This window comes from Sylvia atricapilla, chromosome 2 (assembly GCF_009819655.1).
Source record: "Sylvia atricapilla isolate bSylAtr1 chromosome 2, bSylAtr1.pri, whole genome shotgun sequence".
NCBI classification, from domain to species: Eukaryota; Metazoa; Chordata; class Aves; order Passeriformes; family Sylviidae; genus Sylvia; species Sylvia atricapilla.
Window position 1 is genome coordinate 35465196 of NC_089141.1, and position 23155 is coordinate 35488350.

Consider the following 23155-nt stretch of genomic DNA (forward strand, 5'->3'; position numbering starts at 1 on the left):
AAATGCTCATTTTATGGAGAAAACTGTAGTGGAACTGTCTGTAGGTCATGAGAAAACAGTGGTGATGCTGAGGATTTCACCATGAAAATATATAATAGTTCACATTAGTTTTGTTGCTGTTGCATTCAGGCCCTATTAAATATGTAATCACATTCCTTTCCAGACATTCTGCCCTTGCTGAATGGACCAACCCTTTGATTAGTCAGGGAGTCCAAATTAGCTGCTGTCATGGTTTTATCCCAGCTTTGGGAGGTTGTATCCTCTTTAGCCTGTCCTGACGCAGCATGAGCAGCAATATAGTTGTAGTGCAATATAGATAGAGATACCAGTGCAGCAGAGGGGACAGCAGCTGGGCTGATCCTTCTCAGCTGCACATGGTCAAGCAGCAGCTTGTCTGCAGCAGTTGGATCTGGATACCAGACTCATCACACAGGCAAGAGAAGGCTGCTGACCAAGCAGGCGTTCCTTATCTCCGCTGGGAAAGCCGTGATTTTGTCCTTTTCCCATACTGATTACTGCGAGAGTCACCTCTTGCTGGGTTTTCGATGGCACATCCTGACAAGCATGTATTGAGACAGTCTGTCTCAGACTGACAGATGAATGACAGATGTCATTCAGATGTCATTCATCTGCATTACCTTCCTTCTCTGTTTTCTTTTTCCTACTGCTCTACCTGCAGGTTTCTAAACAAAAGAACCTCACTGGTCCTAAATTACAGCGTCTCTCCTGCGAGCTCTCCTGTGCCTTGCACATCTGCCTTTTGCATTTCCAGAGATACCAGCTGTGAATTAGCTTTGTCCTCTGAACATCTTAACCTCCCTCCTCTCCCTGGTTACTTTTTACTGTAATTTCCAGCTGTTGAAGGGTTTAGCTAAGAACTGCAGTAATGTTTGAATTGAAATTGCCTTGGTTAGAGGGGCCCCTAAGTGCTGGTGTGATACTGTGTCCTGATGGAAATGGTATTTGCAGAGCGATGTGCTGAATGACCTCTCTGGTTCTCCCTGGTTTTGTCTGGGAACAGTTTTGAACTGGCAGCAATTTCTTGGTTTGTTTTAATGTGTTGTCATGGTGGGTTTTTTCTGTAAGGGCAGATGAAATTTTTGTTTATGGCTGGAACCTGAATAGCCAGGCTGGGGTCAGGATGATGGAGCACAGAAAAGGGGTCAGCCAGGGTGCAGATTTACAGTTAGGGAAATAATCACATCACTGGTGTGAGGAAGACTTAATTAATTTACAGGCCTGCAAAGAGAGAACTTCTGCTGCTATGTCTGGCATTCAGAGCTTTTTGAATGGAGCTGCATCCTGTAATTTTGAAAAGTTTTGAGTGTCACCCAGAGAAAAAGGCTTAGATGGTACCTAACATTTTCCTCTCCAGGGATTTAAAGTTTTTAGCCCAAGTAGAATTGACTAACTTCAGGCATTCTTTGTTAATTTTTATTAATTAGCTGTCGTTTTGTGTTATTGCCATTAATCTTTCCTGTTAGCTGTCAGCAAGTATTTTCAGTGCAACTTTTCTGTTACCAAATGGATTTCCCCTAAGTTTGGCCTTACAAAACAAACAAATGCATGCAAATATTTTCTGCCACAACACCATGCTAGTCAGGATTTCAGCAGTAAACTGACAAACTCTGAGAAGATACTGGTAAGACAAAAGGATGATTCATTTCTTGAGCAATTTCTTGACTTAGATAGGTTTCTTTCATCCTTGTTTTTTGACTGTTTATACCACTGTGGTTTTCATAGATTTTATTGTCATAGCTGATTGTAAAACCCTTTATCTCACATACACACCTTTTTTGTTGATAACTGCTAGCAGGTTGAAGAAAATGTCTTAAAAAAACCGGGTTGTATTTGTTCAGAAAACACAAGTTTCCAGAATCTCGCTAATGTTTTTTAATGCAAGAACATTACTCCCTAAAAAAACATTTTGGTGATATTTTCTGAGTTTGCATTAGCCTGTCTCTGATTGTGTCTATGCAATACAGCCCGTGCTGCTTGTCATCAGTGATTATTTTATCTGTGGAGAAACCCAGAAAAGGTTTTCCTTTGTGAACTTGTGGTCTGGCCTAGAGCCTGGCCAGTTGCAATGGAGTAGAACAGAAATAGAGGGGATCCTCAGTGGAGTGGAGAGGCTGAGATCCCTGCTGGTCTGGCTACCACCATATGGAAAGGCAGATTCACGGCTGCCTCTACAGCCTTTCAGCATTAAAAATGCTGTTTTGGAAAGTGTTGGTAGTGAGAACTGGATGGCTGAGCCAGCTGATAATGATGTGGATCTCCTTCCCACACCCCTGTGCTGGTGACTGGCAGATGTCACGTTGGTTTGCAGGGTGGGTCTGATCCCCATCCAGCGCTCTGCAAACAGCTGTCCCTATCACAGGAGTGGTGATCTCAACAACTGCTAATTGCCAAACCTACTCAGCACTTAGGAAATTCTACTCCGGTCTTGGGAGAAAGGCCTGAGACTGGTACGTGTTGTTTGGAGGACGAGTTCCTCTCTCCGGGTGGATTCTGGGCTGTTTTGGGGAATTTGCATTGCCACTGTATATGGCCATGCTCCTCATTTTTCTGTAAATGAGCTGTTTCAGTCCCTGAGGCTGTCAGTCTGCTCCCTTCCACTGCATCAGTTTTTAAACACATAGTTAAATACACAAAAGGGATAATGTCTTTTGCCTTTCTTACAGAAAATACGATTTTTCTGCTGATCTGAGTGTTAAACTGGGGTTACCCTAAGTTTAGACTTTACACTAGGATGGGACAATGCCAAGGGGTATTATTGCCTGAAAATTTTGGTTTGCCTAAGGATTGGACATCAGGACTGTAGGATTTGCAAGGGAACACAGAAACTTTTAAGGAAAAATAAAACATCAAGAAGTTACCAGCAAACCAATCGATGTGCAGTGATCAGTGTGAGCAGGGAAGGGTATGTAATATCTTGGCGCACTATCATCAAAAATTGCTACTGTGGGATTTGGCATGTTACCATATGTAGCTGAAAATGAAATCTGAACTACTTTCATGCAAACAAAAATAACTTTCTGCCTTATTTCTTTTCCATTAAAAATGCAATCGAAATATTGAGGGAGAAGTTTGAAACATATTGATTTCATTTTGAAGGCATATTATTAAATCTCTTGAGGGGTTGTTGATCTTGAATCATTTCATTTTCATACTGTTTCAGATTGAAAATTATTAGTAATTCTGTTTAAGTTGCAGCTAAATTACTAATTAACTTTCATCTCAAAGATTTTATTTCTTACATGTTTCTGGCAGCACAGTGCACTCTACACAATGCAGCAGAATTTTTTTGTTACCTGCCTCTCTGTGCTCCTTATAATCTTATAAAGCAGGTTTGGAATTAATGAGCTGTCACATCTTGGGTAATGAATGAAAAGAACTGACAGAAATCCTTTTGTTGTTTAAGAAATTCCAAATAATTAATGGGGAAAAAATGACAGAGGTTCTTTTAGGGTTTAAGAAGAAATGCATTTTTCAAATTCTTTCCGTGACAGAAGAAACTTTAAAATATGTGTGCAAAAAATGCAGGGATCCCTGATTAATGGGTTAATTCCAGTTGTCTCTTCTGAGATAAACTTGTAGAATTCGAGAATTTGAGAAATCCTTTGAAAAAGGATTTTATGTTTTGAGAAACAGCTGAATCTGCAGGTTCGTTATTTCACGTTCATCTCAGAAGTAAAAAAATCTTCTGGATTCCTCGATTTGCCATTGTGGACAAATTGAGTTAAGCATTGAGCATGTTTATAGTGATCATGTATGTGTACATGGAAGATGTTGTAAACTGCAGGTTAGCTTTGGGAAAGGCAAGGTGTTTCCTTATGTTTTTAGGTTTTCCCCAGTTTATGAAGTCCCACTGTAGCTGTTGAGAATAACTTGCACTGCTGTTTTTCAGGTCACCGTTTCAGATGGGGGCACATCTCCCAGGCAATCCTCCGTTTGGGTGGTGGTGCAGGTTCTGGATGAGAATGATAACAAACCCCAGTTTCCAGAGAAGGTCTATCAGATCAAGCTGCCGGAGAGGGACCGTAAGAAAAGAGGGGAGCCAATCTACAGAGCTTTCGCTTTTGACAAAGACGAAGGCCCTAATGCAGAAATCTCCTACAGCATTGTGGATGGCAACGATGATGGAAAGTTTTTCATTGATCCCAAAACAGGGTTGGTTTCTTCCAGAAAGCAGTTCACAGCGGGGAGTTACGACATCTTAACAGTAAGCACTCTTTCATTGATTGACATACAAACCCATGATTTGACTGATTTTTTTTTCTTTTTTAATAAATTAAACCTCCTGTATGAAGGGGCATGTATAGCTGGGTTTATTCCCTTTATGTAAGACCTAAATTAAGAAATCTAGTATTCATATACAACTACTGCCAAAAAATTGAGTCTGAGAGATCATTCATGCTATTGCAGGTCATGAAGTATCTCTGAGTGTCAAGTCAGCCTGCAAATTGTTAGCATAAGTCATTCTCCCTTGAATATGCAGAAATGAAGACCAAGCACATGTCTGTTCCCAAAGTTGTATCATGTTGGCCTGGGCAGATACAGCTACAAATGGGTACTTAGTTTTTGTGTGGACACAATTGTTTGCCCTTACAGAGGGCACCTACTTGTCCCAGTTAGGTGGCTGCATCTAAGAGAGGAGGAGTACTGTGTGCTCTGTGTCATGGAAGCAATTTCAGTTAAATCTCAGTCAAAACTCTTCTTTCAGAGCTGCAAACATATAGTGAAAGTGAAAGAAAGGGAGAATAAATATGGTTGAGTTGATACAAAGCCATATAAGACTGGAATGTGCGCTCTTCATCTACAGAAATAAGTCCACAAGTTGTAGTTAAGGAGTTGAAATAAAAATGTCAGAGGTCCATGGTCTGACATCTGGAAATGATGTATCTTACAGAAGTGGGTTGCCTTCATAATGTTGGAAAAGGAGTAAATAACAAAATGTTGAGAAATACCTAGGAATCAGAGTAGGGCAGCCTTCAAGTGAGTGAGTACTTTTCCCTCTGGCAACCTCAAAGTTATGTTTGAGATCTGAGCCTTCTTATAATGCAACAAGTGAAGATTTTCTGCCTAGAAACTGCTCATCACACCCTCAGTATCTTTTCACAAAGGCTTTTCCTGCCTGGAATGGAACAGGGTGACAAATGTTAGCATCAAACCCACTTAACACATTTCCAGAGAAAGAAATAGGGCATGGTGTTTCAGAAAAAAAAAAATTTCCCATTTTTAAAAGATATATAACATCTTATTTACACCAGTGGTCCTATACAGCCAGAAACATTACCTTTTTTTTTTTTTTTTTTTTAAAGGCCCTTTGGTTAACATTGTTGTTATCCACCAAAGCACCCATTTTGAAACCTGCATTCAGCCTTTTCTTAAGCCCAGTGTTTGTTGCTGCTCATCTTGTCTTTGCTATGATAAATCCATTAAGCATGCCACACAAATATCAAGTCTATCCATCTTCCTAGAGGACTTTATAATAGGAATTAGTAGTCATCAAAGCAGCTTTTAATGAACATGACAGACAAGAGAAAGGAAAGAAAATATGGAAAAATTTTAAATTATATTCATTATGGAGAATGAGGGAAGTTACTTGAAACTTATTTAATTAAATTAAAGATCCTGAGGAAGGCAATATGAGGAATATTTATCTGCAGCAGAAAACTTGCCACTTGAAAGCAGTCAAAAATGCTCTGGGTGGACATGTTTTGTAAATGCATGGTCTCACATAGGGTCATTACAAAGCTCCCAGCTTTGCTGCAAGAGGGAGCTGGGTGCGAGATGAAATCAGAGAGGGAAGCTGGTTCTAGAGAGGAGGATCTGTGTGGGGATTTTCTGAATTGCCATCTGCAAGAGTCCTCACACCAGCATTCCTTAAACCAAACATTTCAGTTTAAAATCAGCTTTTTCAGAGAAAAGTCAAAGCATTATGAAAAAAAAAAAAAAAAAAAAAAAAAAAAAAAAAAAAAAAAAAAAAAAGAGAGAGAGAGAGAAAGTGGGAACTGAGAAATAAGTGCTTATCTTCTTTTCTGGTGGGATTTTACATATAGGATTGCAAAGGCTGTTTTCCTAGCAGTCATGGCAGTGCAGTAGATTTGGGCATGAACTGCCAGGGATGCTCAGCCTGAGCCCTCTTTTCTTTGTGCCTGCCAGATCAAAGCCGTGGACAATGGCCGGCCCCAAAAATCTTCAACCGCGCGTCTCCATATAGAGTGGATAAAGAAGCCTGCGCCCTCGCCCGTGCCCCTGACTTTTGACGAAGCCTTTTACAACTTCACCGTCATGGAGAGTGACAAAGTGACGGAGATAGTGGGGCTGGTGTCTGTGCAGCCCTCGAACATCCCCCTCTGGTTTGATATCGTCGGTAAGTTGGGAGCTGGTGGTGCGAGGAGGACACCCCGGGAGCAAAGCATCTGGCTGTGTGGTTTTGAGAGCAAGAAAACTAAGCATGGAACTGTCTCCCCTCCTCCTCCCACCCCCCAGTTAAATCCCTTTTCCTAATGATGAAATGAAAATGCTGTTTCTAATATAGTGATAACATTAATAATAGTATTCCTGCTTTTGTTATGACTCTTTAGCTAAGCTTAAAAAAAAAGCGCTGTTTGGCTGAATTGGTTTTTTTCGTACTATGTTATTTACTGCAATCTTAATGTTGTCTGTCATTTAAATTCTATTGTCATACTTTGCTAATCTCATTTCTAAATGTATTTATGGTACTTAGACTTGCTGTCCCTCATTTCTCTCTTTCTTCACCTTTTTTTCTGCATTCTGTTCTTTTTTTTCTGCTTCCGACTGCCCTGCTTCAAGGTGGCAAGCATGCTCGAGAGATGTTCTATATTCTACAGACAGCTTGTGGGCAGAACTGTTCAACAGAAGGTACCCTTAGTGCAAACACATTTGCTAAAATACAACTATCCAGGCTGCCTTTTATTTTTTGCAAGTTTTTTGAGACAATTTATATTACATCTTTCATAAGTGCCTGTGACAGGATGCGATGCGACACATGGATGTGCTGCATTTCTTTCTATGACAGCTTTTACCGTATTTGTGTCCAATTATTATCATTTTATTCACGGATTTTCCACAGTTTATCACAAATAATTAATTCAAACTTTTCACAGTCCAGTGCCATCCATTTAACTGTGAAACAGAATGGGATGCCTCAACATATGGGTTACAAATGGAGCCACCAAAAGTTTGTCTTGAATGCAAGCTGAAACAGAGAAATGTGTTTTGATGTGAGATTTCAACCACAAAATTGCCTTACATAAAATTGCTTATAAAAATAGGGAGGGAGAAGCATCCTTAGTAAAAAGGAGGAGAAGCGATAGAAGTCTTAAAATCACAGGGAAATGCCATTAGCTGCCAAAATGACGGGGAGCAAAGGGTCTCACTTGGTTGAAGCAGAGAAATGGGAGTCAGTATTCCTCAGCATTTCTTCCCCACTTCTGCTGCTGATTCAGTTAATAGCAAGTTAAATAACTCATTTAACATCTCAAAAGCAAGAATTTCCCCTGGAAAATTATTGTGCTTCTTAATATTTGCAGATGCTTATACGTAATGTTTGCATACCTTTGGATGTAAAACAGTGCATCTGCACAAAGTGTAGTTATTTAAATGAAGGGTTATAAAGCAAATGCTATATGAAAGACTAGAGAAACAAAAAGCCTTTGCCATGGACTTAGCGGAAAGTGTGCATCAGCAGTCTTTATTTGCAGGGATTGAGCCTGACTCTCATTTCAGCATAGTTATTTGCAAGTGGGTTTAGCCAACAGGAAGGACAGGGGACCACAGGAGAAAGGGTCTGTCAGAGCTGTTTTCAGCCCCCTTTTATTGCCAATTTGCGCAGATGAAAGACAGAAGCAGCATCACTTCCTCTCTGAATTTGTAGTGCGGTTTCTGATGTGCCAATCATATTAAAATTAAGCCCAAAGCTACTACCATGTTCTGGGGTTCCTGCTAGTCCCTGGGGGAGGAGAGCATGTGTTACCTACAGTTTTCTTGCAATTTCCGTGGTTGCTTAAGTATGCTACATGCAGTTTATTAGCTAATATTTACATCCATTCCCTTCCTCACTGACCCTTTCCTCCCAGGACAAATCCATCTTTTTTGATGTTATTGACAGGTTTTTTTCCTATTTGAACCTTTTGCTAGACTTCTTTTGGTCCTTTCCATGGCAACTTGACCAACTCTCATTAAAATGCTGCCCTGAGGGAAGTCCCTGCTCTTCTGCTACATTCTTTTTCATTATTAGAGTCACAATCAAGCAACACCTAATAATGATATTTGATTTTTTGCCTACCAAACGGAGATGATAGGGAGAACATTAGGAAATTTTAGCCTCTGTCATTTAATGTGGCCTTTATGCCTAAACTAGTTCAAATGGTTTAGAAGATTTTCCCCTTTTAAACAAGGTTTAGTGGTTTCCCTATAGGCTATAGCTTCTGAAGTTGTAACGTGCTGCATCACTGCAGAGGTCACTGAGACAGAGCTTTGCTAGATTTAATGAGAAATCAGTGACCCTGACCATCCAGTTTGGTTCTGCTACAATATGAATGTTTTATTTAAATATTGCTGCTGTTATCAGAATTAGCATTGCCAAGAGCACCCGTTTCTGCAACAGGAATAACCAACAATCCTAGGCATGCAGAGGACCCTGTTGTTCCAAGACACTCAGCATGCAAGGAGCAAAGACAAAACCCATCCTGAGAGTTTTGCAGGCAGAACACTGTGTATTTAGATTACCTTTGCTTCCTTTAGCCCAGGTCATACCCCACATTTTTTAATTGTTCCTTGATACCATCAGCATTGAGGTCTAGTGCAGAAAAGCCCAATTAAAAATGTGGGATATTCGTAGAAGTTAATTGTCATATATAGAAAGCTGTATGCAACTGCTGATGCAAGAGATGGTTTCTGTGCTGCTGTAAAACCAGACCTGATCCTGCTCCATCTGATATTTCGTGATTCTGTACCTCTGTGCATAGTTCACAGTAATGTCAACAAACCCCCTGAAGGCTTATGTAGAGGCATGGTTTAATATAGAGTTTGCAGCTTGACCTTTATCTTTATGACCTTTTCAAACTAAATGGGCATTGGAATTCCAGAGCATCTCTTTTTTAATGCATAACATGCACTTTCTCCCAGCTAAAAAAAAAAAGAAAAAAAAGAGGGAGAGCAGATGAATTTTGGCTATAATGTGTTCTGTCTGCCTAACTTTGCACCTTAATTAGATATATTTTAGTTAGCTGCTTTAAGTTCTTGAGTTAATCAGCTGCAAGAGAGGAAGATGCCATGCAGGCAGGAAAGTAACCTTCCATTGATGGACTAGAGAGGAATAGGATACTTGGATGCTCATTTGTTTCTTCAATTGGAAATAGTTGAGATATCATACCTAATTTCTGTTTTCAGACTGCATTCAATGCCATTCTCAATTCATGCAGATCCCACAATGTGAATGACATAAGTGTAAGTTGTATCAGTTGCATTAAATTTATTCAGTCACTAGTAAGAAACTAATTTTCAATGGGAACTCCAAGATAGGTCAGAGACCTTTATTTGTACCAGGTAAATTGAGCCCTTTCTGTTTTTTCCTTTGTTACTGATGGGAATGGGATGACTACTTTAACACTGGAGCTAAGCTGCATGGTGCTAGTTTTTGCTTAAGTAGCATGTTGCACAACATCTCTCTGGTTCCCCAAACAGTCCTCCCTCTATCTTTGCTTCCTCCCCCAGCCTGTGCCTTTATAACAGCAGCCAAGCTTTGAAAGCATATCAGAACACTTTACCAAGCGTGCTTAAATGCCAATAATTTTAATATCTATTAATTTTAGTTAATTGTCCATTTAATTCATAGTGCTGTGAGTTTTCATTAATGTCAAAAACATGTAGCTCCCTAGCCTTCTTTGAATAATCTTCTCTGAGAGCTATCTAAAATACCTTCTTGATTTCTTTCTTGCTTTTTATGCCCTTGCTTTCAGCTTCTTAGCAGCAAACTCAAGGCTTTGACTCTCTTTATCTAAAATTCAGTCTACATTACTTTATTCTTAGCATGATAAAGTACATAAAGAATAAATATTTGCATGTCATTTTACTAATATTAATTATGTTATGATTAAAAAATCTGTAGTTGAATTTTTTATTTCTTGAGACAGTCATTAAGTTTATTTCATCTTCTTTGAAAACAAAAGAAATTAAAATTTTGGCTTTGCTTCTTTTTCTGAAAATCCTAGAGGTACTTTAGCCTCACCTCTGAGTTTCAGGGTAAATTAGTTTCCTGCGTTTTGCTCTGATTCTCTTCCCTGAGCAATGTGAGAATTGTAGCAATTGGCTCAGTTTATCATCCCTGTTCACTGCTGTCAGCTTTTTTGGGACAAGACAAGAATCTTCTCTGCACTGAGAATATGTGGTTTAGAGGACTGTTCTCTAAATCAGATAATCTCCTGTATTTCTTTTCTCCATTTTTCCATCATGGCATGGTGGGCCAAATGAGACTTGTATGAGTATATCCATATATCGTGGCTCTATTAAGTTTGAACATTGTGTGCTGTTCATTATCTACCAGTGAAGGAAGACTCCTGCCAGGTTTTAGCAGTGTTTGAATTAGGGATGTCCTCTAGAGCTCAGTGTGATCCATCTTTGCATCTGAGAGTGAACAAGTCTGATTCTTTACTGTCTTCAGATATTTCTGAGATGGTATTCAATCCCAGCCTTTTTGATCATCCCACTGGAAGATATGGAAAAAGGTCCTCAGATGGGTCTCATTTGCCTACAGATCCTCTAAATCTGCTGACATGTTTTCTTCTCAGAAGAGAATTTTTTTTTTCCCAGCAGCATGATCCCATCCTAAAGTGTGTATCAGCAACTGATAGGAACATGGGGAGGGTCACCATCTTACCGAATAGGAACCACATCTAGGAAAAGCCCTACCCAAAAAAATTTAACTGCTTGCAGAAAAATGCAATATAAGAAGAATATGCTTGAAAATTAAAAACCCCAGCACTGAAATTAGATGGGGACAGAGATCTAGAGCCCACATCCTGTGGGAATGCAAGATCTGGATTGTGTCTTTCCTTAAGCAAATTCTTCAGCTGACCCCCAGAAATCTCTTTTGATAGTTCAAGGTTTCCTTGGCCTGTCCATTGCACCTCTCTTGTAAGCCTTGCAAGGTTTGGTGGCTAGGGGGGTTTTAGGTATTTTTTGTAAGAAGGAAAATTGATTATTTCCAAAGTATACAGGACTTTTGTCAGAAGAAAAATTGTTCACAGTGACTATGAAGCCAAGAAATAAGCTAAGAACAAAGGCAACAGTCCAGATTCAGACAGAAAATGTAACCAACTCTATACCAAGTATAGAGTAACCAACTCTATACCAAGTACACAACTTAGGGTCTGTTGGCTCAGAAGTGTCTCAGTTCAATTTCTTGAGATCTCCTTCTTAACTGTACTATACCATATGTTAAAATGAAAATAAAGGCTGCTCTAGGAAGTTGTAGTGAGGGCCAGCTAATAAAATCTTTTGCACCAGGGGCTGTTTCTACAGCTGTACTGGTAACAGCTGGAATTGGAAAATCCTATATAAACTATAATACACTTTTAGGCAACATAAAAAATTACTAGTTTTAAAAATTACTGGTTCTAAAAATTAATGCTTCCAGGAGCTATTCAAAAGCATTACGATCAACCTCAGGAAGGTAAGGGTGGAAATCATCTCACTCTAACTTTAGGTGTCCGAAATGTAGATGCAACTATCTTCTAGGTGACTTTGGGAATCTTAACAATCAATTAGAGAAAAAAAGTACTTTCTGCATGATTTTTTATTATTCCAACATGATAAAAATCTTCTCATCCAAAGATGGCATTTAAAGTGGCTGTGGACTTTTCATAAAATCATATTCAAAGTGCTTCAGTCTAATCAGATTATTTTAAGGGAAGTCTTTAAATTGTATTGAAGATTTATCAGCGTTACGTTTTAGTCTGAAATGATACCATAGACAACAGCTAATCCACATCTCTCTGGGGTTGTTCAGTATTAAAATGCTTTCTCAGGACAACCTGTCTAGCCAAATTGTCAGTTCAATCATCTTGCTTTCTTTGTCACTGATTTTCCCAAAGTGCCTGAGGAACTCACAATGTATTATCTTCATTTGGAATATTTCTTTCCTAATGCAATTGCAAGCACATTAGCAAAGACAGCTTCTACGTATCTTGTATCTGAAAGCATGGTTTAGAAGACAATAAAAATGAAAGCATGTGCCAAATGCTGGCAAGTGGAATAAGTAATGAAAATTCACATTAATAGAGTTGAGCAGCTGAACAAAATGTCATCATCCTTAGCCCTCTTTCATCTGAAGATTGTGATCAAAGAAACCATTAAATGGACAATAGTAAAATTGTTAAAACTGATACTGTGGGAGCTTATGGCACTGCAGACAAGCTCACTTCCAAAGGCTTGTTACAGACACAGGATCAGACTTTCAAAAACAGCCTTCAGTACCCCAGAAGCCAACACCTTCTCAGCTGTCACCTCCTAGGGCCTCAGCCCTCCAACCTCTGCATGGGAACCTTCAGAAGGAAGGGGTTTCATGTGGAGCTCCCAGATGCAAGAATTTTGAAGAGAAGATTCCTGTTTGATTTTACACAACAATGATACCTCTCTCTGTGTGCAACATGTCTTTCAAAGATAATTGTGGTGGATGCTTCAGTAGGCCTTGCATAGACCTAACACATCTGGAAGACTCTTTAAGTTTAAATTTTATAGCATTTTAATGTAATTCATTAATTCTTTAGTGTTTAGTGCAGCTTCAGAAGCATTTATCATATGAGGACCTGTTTGGAGCATATATGGAGGCCGAGGAGCAGCACAAACCACTTGCAGACTGCCTCTAGTACTGCATATGAGAGACAGGACCCAATATCTTAGGCAGTATTCCTAAACGTTCATCCATCTGCATGGTTCTTCATCTGACCATGGTCTGCTAAAATACGTAAGACTGAATCATGAATAATTCAGGGTTTCACGCAAAAATAGATTATAATCACAAATCTCACGGCAGGACGTTCTCTGATCCATCTCTGCCTCAGTGTTTGATGCAATTTCTGCCTTGTTTAATAGAGGGTGATTCAGTGTAAAATGAACTGCATTGCCTGGTTAGTTACAGGTGTAGGCTGGGATGGCTGGCAACCAAGATTAATTTGTTTGTCACTAGACCATTTTGGAAGATGTGAATAATGTATAAAAAAATTCACATGATGGATTCAGTTCTTCTTTTAGGGAAGAATATACTTCACTTAATGGAAATGGTTTGAAGAAGTTAGTCTATTTGCAGTAGACTATGTGGTGCCCTGAAAATCCAGCTCTGAGCCAGCAGAAGGTCATTTAAAACATTTATTGCTAATCCTTCCATGTTACTTCTTGGAAGTTTTAAAGGCAGGTTTTTTTTGGAAGTGTGTGCCAGTTGATAGCATGTAATTTTTGATTGCTCATTAAGATGGTTATTAAGCATCTCAAAGTATAGACTAGCACTTTGTTTTCATGGTTATCAGTATGAAACATTCTCTTTGTAAAGTGCCTACTGTCCCAAGGCTAGTTCCATTTCAGCTGAGATTTTCTTGCATGAATCTCAAGCTCTTTTCTTCAAAGGAGGTTTTCATGGTGCAATTTTTCTCAAGTAAATCAATTTAAAACATTAATTGGGAGAGAGAAACTTTTCTTCCAGACTAACTTTAAACAAATTTTTTAAAAGAGCACCAAAGGTATAATAAATGTCCAAATGCCTTGCTATTGCTTAAATACAGCTCGCAGAATGAGAGTAAGAAATAACCGGTGTTTCTATCCACCATAAATGACAACAGATCTAGTGGCAGTATTTTCCTGGAAAAATATAACTTCTTCAAATCTATTAGACTTAGACCTGTGTATATGCACATACATCTATTCAACATGTGGAAGTCTGATGGCACATCTGAAATTAGTACATTTGGATCATTTCAGTGGCAAGAAGTTGACCAATACTGTCTTTCCTCTGCAGCAGTCACTTGCATTCTTATTTTTCCTCCCCTTTTTTTCCACCCATCCTTGAATGTCGTTCAAGGCAGAAATGGACAGAGCAGTGCTTCTTCCTTGTTGCCCTATCTTCCACCTTACAATAACCTGTGCAAAAAGTAGAAGTGAGGGCTCTTCACATTAAGGAATTCAAGGGCTGTGATTTTGCTGTGTTTCCTCCTAATCTTCAACTCTTTCTAGTGCCAAAACTTTCTTCTTTCACTAAATGCATGACTGCTTCTGAGAATACTGCCAGTTCCTGGTCAGCAAATCATTCATACAAGAGAGCATGGAAGACTCTGCTCTTATCTAGTCAGTACCTAGCCCTAAAATTTCAAGAGCCATTTTGTGACTCTTCCAGCCATTCACATGTATCTCTCTTCATCTATATTTCACCAGAGCTAAGTCAATGGGATGGATTTTTTTTTACCTGTGGACCTCATCTCAAGAGGTTTCAGCAGCTGTTACACAAGTCTCATAACCAGTGGGGTTTGAAAGGCTTTTCATCTCTGTAGAACTAGGTTGGCATTGAATTTATGTGTTGTGAATATACCTTAAAGAGTTTGTCAGCAGTGTTGAGTCCCACCTCTCCCTGTCCCTAGCCTCCAAAAATTTCAGACTCAACTAATACTAATTAATTACACTTCATAGATGAGTGAGTAAGAAAACAGCTTATCAGCAGGGAGTGTGTGCTTTGCTTTTGAAAATAATGAGTGGTTCAAATTTATAAACTATAGCTGTGGCTGACAAATCTTGTAACCTTTCAATCTGAAATTATATTTGGGATTATATTATTTATAGCCTTCTTTTATTTATTAATAGATTTTTTTCTTTTCTTTCTTTCACTCAGCACTCAGGAGGGTTTTCCCACTGCTGCATCATTCAGTGTGGGACAGGAATAGGGGATATTAGTATTAGAACAGTGCTTTGTGAGGGTTTTTTTTTTTGTATTGAAAAGAATTTAGGCTGTGTATCCCGTCAGATCTATTTGAATATTTCCTAAAAGATGGCAGGATTTGACCTTTGCTGCTAGTAATTATAATTGTCCTTGGTATAAATGTAACAAATCTCTATTTGCATCTTTTAAACTTATTATAATTGTAATTTTTAAAAACTCAGATGATGATATTTGCACCCAGAAGTATCAATGAAAATTTCCTGAAAATAAAATTTGTAGAATAAAACCCTCTTGAAATGATTTTTATACAAAAAGATAATTATTCTTGTTTGTTATTCAAACTACAAGGGCACACATCTTAGGGGCTTATAGCCATTTGATTCTTTTTATAGATTCAGTTATAATTTACTTAAATGTACTGCTAGATTTTTATTCTTTCTTTTTGGCAATGCATTTTAATGATGTCTGCCTTTCAATATACAAACTGTGCTTTGAAATATAAATGAGTTATGAACAAAGAAATATCACTAGACATACTGTGTATACTAAGAGAGGCCATTAAGATGGATGACACTTAACAGATAGACCCACTTTTAGGAATACTTGCAATGGAAGTTTTCAAGAGATGGCTAATTTGATTGTATTTTTGTGCAACAATTAGGAGGGAATTACGATAGTTCTTTCGACGTGGAGAAGGGAATGGGCAGCATTGTCATTGCAAAGCCCTTGGATGCAGAGCAGAGGTCAATGTATAATATGACTGTGGAGGTCACCGATGGAACAAACATTGCCACAACTCAGGTAGAATATCACATTCCTTTCTTGGAAAGTTATTCATTTGTTACTGGAATGTATATGCTATAAAAATTATTAATTTTTCCACTCAAGTGACTTCTCATCCTTTGAGACCACCAATAACTAATGGAAGGGATATTTTTCAGAGCCTTTCCATCTGGCTGTAAAGAATTGGCTGTTGAATGTTTCAAAGCGTTATTTCTTCTTTTGTTCTCTTCCTGCTCACATGAAAGTAATTTGCCTTCCTCCAGCTGAGGGAGTCCCTATCACAGGCAGCAAAGCCTAGATTTTGTCAATTGTGTCACCCCATAATGGTCCAAAATACAATAGTGCTTCCATGGTGTTGGGGAATATTGCTATTGATTGTGTTAAATGGAGTTTATACCTCTCATCCTCCAAAGACCCAAATGTGGGGCACAAGATCAATTGTTCAGAAAAGAAATTGTTCAGAGGCAAAACTTAAAATTCAAAGAATCCTTTCTTTAGTGTCACTGCCTATGATTACACTGTCTTCTGCAAAGCAGCCTCACTGAACCTTTTAAAACCAAGCTCATTTATCAGGCTCATGGCCTTAAAAGTTGGGTCAGATAAACGGAATGGGCTGGGACAATGCTGGCTCTGACACATCCTTGTAGGAGAGATCCTGACACAGAGCCTAGGTATCTGTTCAGTGGGACCCAGTCTGGGTCATGGCACAGGGACAGGGACTCTGAGGTCCAGGTGGCACCAGGAAGACCTGAAACAGCAAAATCCTTTGATAAGAGGTAGAGTTGTGGGCTATAGATTACTTAGGACCTGAAATTCTAAATCTGAGCTACTCCCCAAGTGTAGATGAATAGGTTTGTGGTGTTATTTCCTTCTTAATAATGCAGATGGAAAGCCTAAACATTTTTTATGTTTACATATATGCATACCACATGCGGATGCTTCTGTTGTACCTTGCCTTTTTGCTCAGATGCTTTGAATGAAAGTCTGTATTCAGTGAGCCACAACACCAGCTTTCCTAAGAAATTGTTAAGTCATTTAGTGCTTTCTCAATCTGAATTCCTGTTTATATATGCTGTTTATAACCCTGCCCTAAAATGTCTTATGTTTTCTGCAAATAATCCACCCTTGGTAAGAAAACAACATTTGATAGTAAGTTAGGTGGTAGGAAATCCACTGCTTTCCCTGTTAGTTTCAAAATTAATTGCATCTCTGCTAAAAACATCCCTTACTTGAAGCTTGATTATATCTGGCCCATGTTCCCCGTTATGCCTTTCTCTGCTCAATTAAGGAACTCTTTAAAAACCACTATTTTCTCCCCAGGAAGGCATTCACAATACTCAAATCACCTCCCAGTCTTCCGGTAGACAAGCAAAGGAGAGTGACTGACCTCTTTATGTTCCCTTTCCATAAGGCATTTTCTTCAACTCTTGAGTAATTTTTTTTTTTTTTTTTTTTTTTTTTTTTTTTTTTTTTTTTTTGTTATGCTGTGTTTTTTAATCTTGGCTACACTCTTAGTCCACATTTCAGATGGTGTTGAATACCTAATGTGACCTTTTTTCTTTCTTGCAAACATTTCAGCCAAAAAAATATTAAAAAGCTTAGGGAATTTCAAACATGCTGGATTAAAGTAATTTCTCTTCTCCTGGATATTGCGTTTATTGTTTCTGCTGCTTTAGATTTAACAAATTGACCCATATAACAGTCCTCAAAACCCAGTTGGATGAAACCCCTACATTTTTAATTAAAACATATGGTAAAAACATATTTCAGTAAAGCTGTTGCATTCTAAAAGAAGCCTGAGCATTTTTTAACAGTGATGTGACCCATTTAGGAATGTAAGACAGTTTCAGATTGCAATAATATAGCATTAATAATAATCACTGGTGGGTACAGACCCTTCCCTCCCCCACCTTCTTCTTTCTGTGTGGATACTGTTTAATTATTTAATTGTGGCCAGGGCATCCGACCATGTTTCCTTTGGTCTTCACAACAGATGTTTCAAAAGTGATTCCTATCTGAAAACTTCCAGAATTATGGCCTTCCTATATACTGCTCCATTTTGAAAAACTTTCCTACTGTATTTTTGACTGTACTTTGGAGCCTCTGGTTACCATTTTCATCTTAATTTCCTTTTAGAAAAATAACTTAAAAATGTAAAATTGATAGGGTTTATTAAAGAATGTCAAAGAATAGATCATTTACTGATAGCTCTCAGTGGCCTTATTCTGAGTTTTTACAAAACCAACATTTTAAGTATTTTGTTCTATGTACACAGTACCACCTGCATTTTTAACTGTGTGCAGGAAGTTATGGTAGGAGACAAAGCAGATAAAAAGCAATTTTATAAATGCATCCCCTTGAATAACATTAAAATAATTTAAAGGACTCCTCAAAGTATGATGGTTTATTATGAAACAGCTGATGATGACCATGTGCAAGGGAACACTCTTCCTTTTTGTTCCACCCCAGCTGTTTTCCTTTATCTCTTCCTGGCCAGTTGGAGGTGGTAATATACAGCATAAAAATGCCAAAGATTTTTGTTTGGGTAACATGATCCCTGGCATGGGCTTGGTAAAGTTTCTTCAGCAGTGTTGCTGCATGCCTTAAACTCCGATGAACTGTTCACTTCCTTCATGCCTCACTGTGCACACAGTTCATTACTGTACCGTGAGAGGAAGGAAATAATTTTGATTCAAAAGTTACATCTGTTGTAATAATGGCTCACTGTTGTGAAAAGAGGCAAAAAGAACATAAGGAGTATTAACAACAACAAAAAAGTTTAAAACTTTCTGTGTAACCAAAAGCCTATTTGTTTTGGGCATGATCAAGGTTTCCAAAAGAAATACAGTCTCCAAAGTGAGAACCGAATTACCAGGGCTTGTTGAGCCACCGCCACTCACTGTGCTGTGCATCCATCTAAGCCCAAACCATCCAGGCAGCAGTTGGGATGGGAAGGACTGGAAGAGAAAAAATATGAAGAAATGTTGACTTGTTTGATTTATATATTTGAAGTGTGGGTATAAAACTTCAATCACGGTGATTAACTTATAGAATGGCTAAGTCTCCTGACTTAGCCAGTGAGAGCTTTTGCTTTTTCCCTTTCTTTTATCCGTCATTGCTTGAGGCCACGGGGTTATTTATTAAAGGCTGAAGGCATACGTTTGCTCTAAATTCCCATGAAACACAACTCCTGCAGCTGCCAGATGAGCTCTTGGCCTTGCAGAGGGATTGGTGCTTCTGTATCCCATGTGCTGGAGAGAGAGCTGGGACAGCAGCTCTGTGGAGTGACTCTGCTCCCTGGCTCGGCCATCACCTCCCTTTGGACTGCAAAAGGGTCTTGTGCCCTTGCTTGAGCAGAGAGAGGTCTCTCCCCACAAAGAATCATTTTAATGGCATCTAAATGCCTACTTCTGCCGCAGATTTGACTCTGAAACATCAGAAATTTTCCTGGTCATAAATCAGGTTTATCCCAACCTCCTTTTTTAACTGAACAACTCTGGTCTTTTACATACAGGCACAAGAGAGGAATAGAATAGCATTTATTTACTTACTTGTAGTGCATACTTTTGAGTTTGGCTAAAATACCCACAGAACCAGGGGGGAATCACTGAGCAGTACAGGGGGGAATCATTGAACTGTCAAATTTAAGTTATTATAATGTTTCAGTTTTACTGAGAATTTTGTCCTAGCAGATAATTATATTTTTCTAAGAACAGCCTCTGGAGTGATGTTACTATGTGAAAAAGATGGGTTTACTCCTTATTTTTCTACCTTCTTCTTTCTCATCATTATAACTGCTATAGAAAATATGTGTTAGAGCATGAAGCTGTTGTTCCAAGCTAGGAGGCAAAAAGCACCTCAGTTTCACTTACTGCAAAACCACCTATTTCCCAGTAGAGTAGGCACTCAGAGGGTAACATGCAATTCTGTCTGAAAAGTTCTTGCAGATCAATACGTGCCCGCTTACAGGACCTTCTGCTGGAGCCAACCAGACTGGAAGAGCAGACAGAAGATATTGCTCATTGCTCCTTTCTGTCTCTCCTTGCAGAAGGTTTTGGAATTTAATTTATTCTTGTGCTAAGGATTGACTTTTAACTCTGAGTTTCTGTCTCATCTTTCAGAGATCACCTTTTCTTGACAACGTTTTTTTAAGAGGAGCTGATCAGTCACCCTGAGTGAGGGTGGTTCTCTTAAATGAATGGTGAAAAACTCTTCTCAAAGGACCATGGCCAAAATGTAGATAAGACATTAGAGCCTGCCAGAAACAATTCTGGGCTGTGCATTCTTCTAGAGCAGAGACATGGGGATTCAATTCAATTTTTCACATTTGCTCTGTTGAACATTTCCTCCAAACTGTAACCAATCCAATCCTTGATTTTTTTTCTCTCACATCCAGTAATCTCAGCACTGCCTTGTCTGGGAAGCAAAGATTTTCTTTCAATTTTAACATAACACAGTAAATTGTAAATAACTGGCAACTGAGATTGGTAGGGAAACTGAATTTTTATGTCAAAGTTGGGGTTTGGAGGAAAGAAAAACTTGTCAGGATGTAGAAAATAAAGCTATGTGGTAACACTATTGAAAGCAGTTTTAAATCAAAATAGGTTTCAAAACCTGCACAGAAGTGTAACCTGAGTTTAAATAATTCAGGCACTTAATAGGTTGTGCTACAACATGGTGCCCAGACCAAGCAATTAGCCAAGCAGATTCTTCCAGCTTCAAATGTCTGTAAAGCAGCTGCTGGCATTTACCCAGTTTTCTCTCAAATATGTCTGTGCCTAAACCAAAGGTATTTGTTATGGGCAACATTAAAAACAGCTTTGGGGAGACTTCCTGCATTAGGTTTTGTCCTGCTTTGATTTGATTGTGTTTCTCTAGGCCTTTCACTTACCATTTTGACTACAAAGTCTTTGCTAATGCTCTGAGTGTTACTTTGCCTAATTTGCAATCTTGGAGGGCCTTGATTCCTTTATTTGTAACTTGCTTTAACTGTGGGAAATAGGAAGTGAGCAGGGAGAAGCAAATCTTTTCTAGTGAAGGGCTTGTTCAGACTATAAATTAGGCTCCACACAATGGAGGCAGAAGGAGGCAAGCCTGCCTTTCTGAAGCCCACAATGCACTCGAAAAGATATGGGCTTTCAAGAAGAACCAGGCAGAGACTGGTTTGCTGCATGTTGGCTTTATGAGCGTGGAGAAAAAAAGACTTGCAGCTCATGTTTGTCAATGAAAAGTAGTTCAGTCAGTAGTCTTGAACAGTCATCAGCAAAGAGGAATCCCTACTTAGCAGCCAGCAAATAGTAAACATTTCCATTTGTCACCTTTTGGAGATGTGTTGGGAAACTTTTAAAGCCTGGCTTTGATTCTACACAAGTGGGTATTGTCACAGCTTAACCCTCGGGTACCTAAGCAGTAATAAAGGATATTTATGCCACACAGTTCATTCTTGCCATATCTTCCATTTGGGAATAAATATGTAGAAAATATTAAATTACACAGACACTGGAAGTCTTTGAGTCACTTCAGTAGTGTAACACTTGATTTGAGGTGAAAGATGTGCTACCAGCTGGCTAAAGCATAAGACTTCAAGGACCCTTTTGCTGGCTCTTTTGAAGTCAATGGGAAATTTGCCAATAGTACCAAGATTTTATGCCTAAAGTTGGCAGCCATTAAATGAATTTGAGAAACTTTCCTCATACTAGCAATCTGGTGGCACTCAGTTTACTCAGCTTTATGTATGTTTGTAGGATCAGTTTTTCTATGAGCTTGGTGTTCATGTCAGTGTCACATTTAACTTTCTTTTTAAGTAACACCTTGCTAGACATTATCCTGCTGGAGCAGGAAATCTGTATAGGAAGGATGACATTTTAAGGTGACCTAATAAAAGGGGTGTGACTCAAAAATACTAAACTTTACCACTGCACTTCACCTGTGATTTTGGTAATCTTGCTGCAAGACGTTGTTTTCCTGGGTAAAATATGGGGATAATAGTCACTTGCTCCTCAGAAACATTGTAAAGGGACTAATACCTATTTAAAAAGGGGCTAAAACTCCATTTTCTTTTACCTGATTTTGTTTCAAGTAACTCCCAAGATAGCTCAATTTTTAAGAACATTAAAGAGTTCCATTTGTAGATTTAACAGAGCTCTGTATAATCAGTATTCCCATATATAACCTAACTTTCTTTTGTTGCAAGGAAAATACACCCCCCTCTATTAAAGGAGAGAAATATTAAAATTACATTTGACTCTTGGGGATTTTGAGGGACACCTGACAAAAATTAGAAATACTCCTAACTGCTTAAATAGAAGAAATTGTGAATCAATAATGACTTCTTTACTCATTAGCATCTCTAACCCACCTCCTTCCATCTCTAGATGGAAGTAGCTGTTGAAGTGCAAAGTATGTAATAAATAATGTGTATTTCAATGTGGATCACTTGACAAATCCTTAAAATACTGGCGTCTCTAGGGAGGAAGATGCCTGCCACTTAAACAGGCACTTGATCAGCCCTACAGTAGATGTAAAATGAAAGAGAGAAAAGAAAGTGAAGGGAAAATAAGGGTGTTTTTTTTGCAATGATCAAAGCAATCTTGAGGGCATAGCTGCCTGTAAGTTTGATGATCACAGTGAATGAGTGCCTCATTTTTTTATTTTTTTCCCCTCCATGCCTCACATTCCCCAAGCACAATCATGTTCATATGTGTGTCAGGGCAATAACTTACACTTTCTTCAGTGGGAAGAAATGCTGCTCTGTGAGTTCATGCTGTATTTTACTCGGTCTCATGGGTTACCCTTGGTCTCTGATGCAGATCCAGTCCCACCCTGTTCAGTTTGTTCAGTCTAGTGAAGGCAAAAATCATAGAGCTGTGTCTTGGACAGTCATAGTGCAAGCCTTGGGATGGATAAACCTTTATGCCCTCTTCTGCTTTCTCAGTTTGCCAGTAATCCCAAAATGCATAGATATTATAGGAAGTGAATCACTGCTCTGAGGTGATTATATACCATGCAAACTAAATAGCATGTCACTTTGGTAGCAATACTTTTAAGACATATCAAGATAATAGTAAGATAATAATAACAATAATTAAGAATATTGGTGTGCTTCTGTACATATATTTTTTTTGTCTTGCACCCATCAATTTTAAAAATAAGTTCAGAGTTACAAGCCTGTCCCTTACATGGAAGCTTACTTGTTCAAATTAGGCTGTGCTGTACTAGCTTCAGCAGAGTCAAACACTCTTGGTTTTTTTCAATCCATTTGAAAAGTTTTTACTTCTCTGTTGGACTGTCTAAAATTATATCTGACAAAATTTCTGTCATGAATGAAAAGAAAAATAAACTATCTGTTAACAATGCAGCAATAAAATAATCCAGTCCTGGTTTAGTAGTACCTGTTAACGACTGACAGTATCAAAACTG

The 23155-nt window shown here is 38.6% G+C and overlaps 1 protein-coding gene across 1 annotated transcript in view; it reads left to right on the plus strand.

The window, feature by feature from the left end:
• The window catches only part of FAT3 (FAT atypical cadherin 3), a 326121-nt gene that overhangs the window by 219264 nt on the left and 83702 nt on the right, over positions 1-23155 (plus strand). Inside the window, exons 5-7 of the mRNA XM_066341305.1 lie at positions 3911-4225; positions 6169-6379; positions 15615-15754. Coding sequence (XP_066197402.1) covers positions 3911-4225; positions 6169-6379; positions 15615-15754 — 666 coding nt within the window. The remainder of the gene's footprint in view (positions 1-3910; positions 4226-6168; positions 6380-15614; positions 15755-23155) is intronic.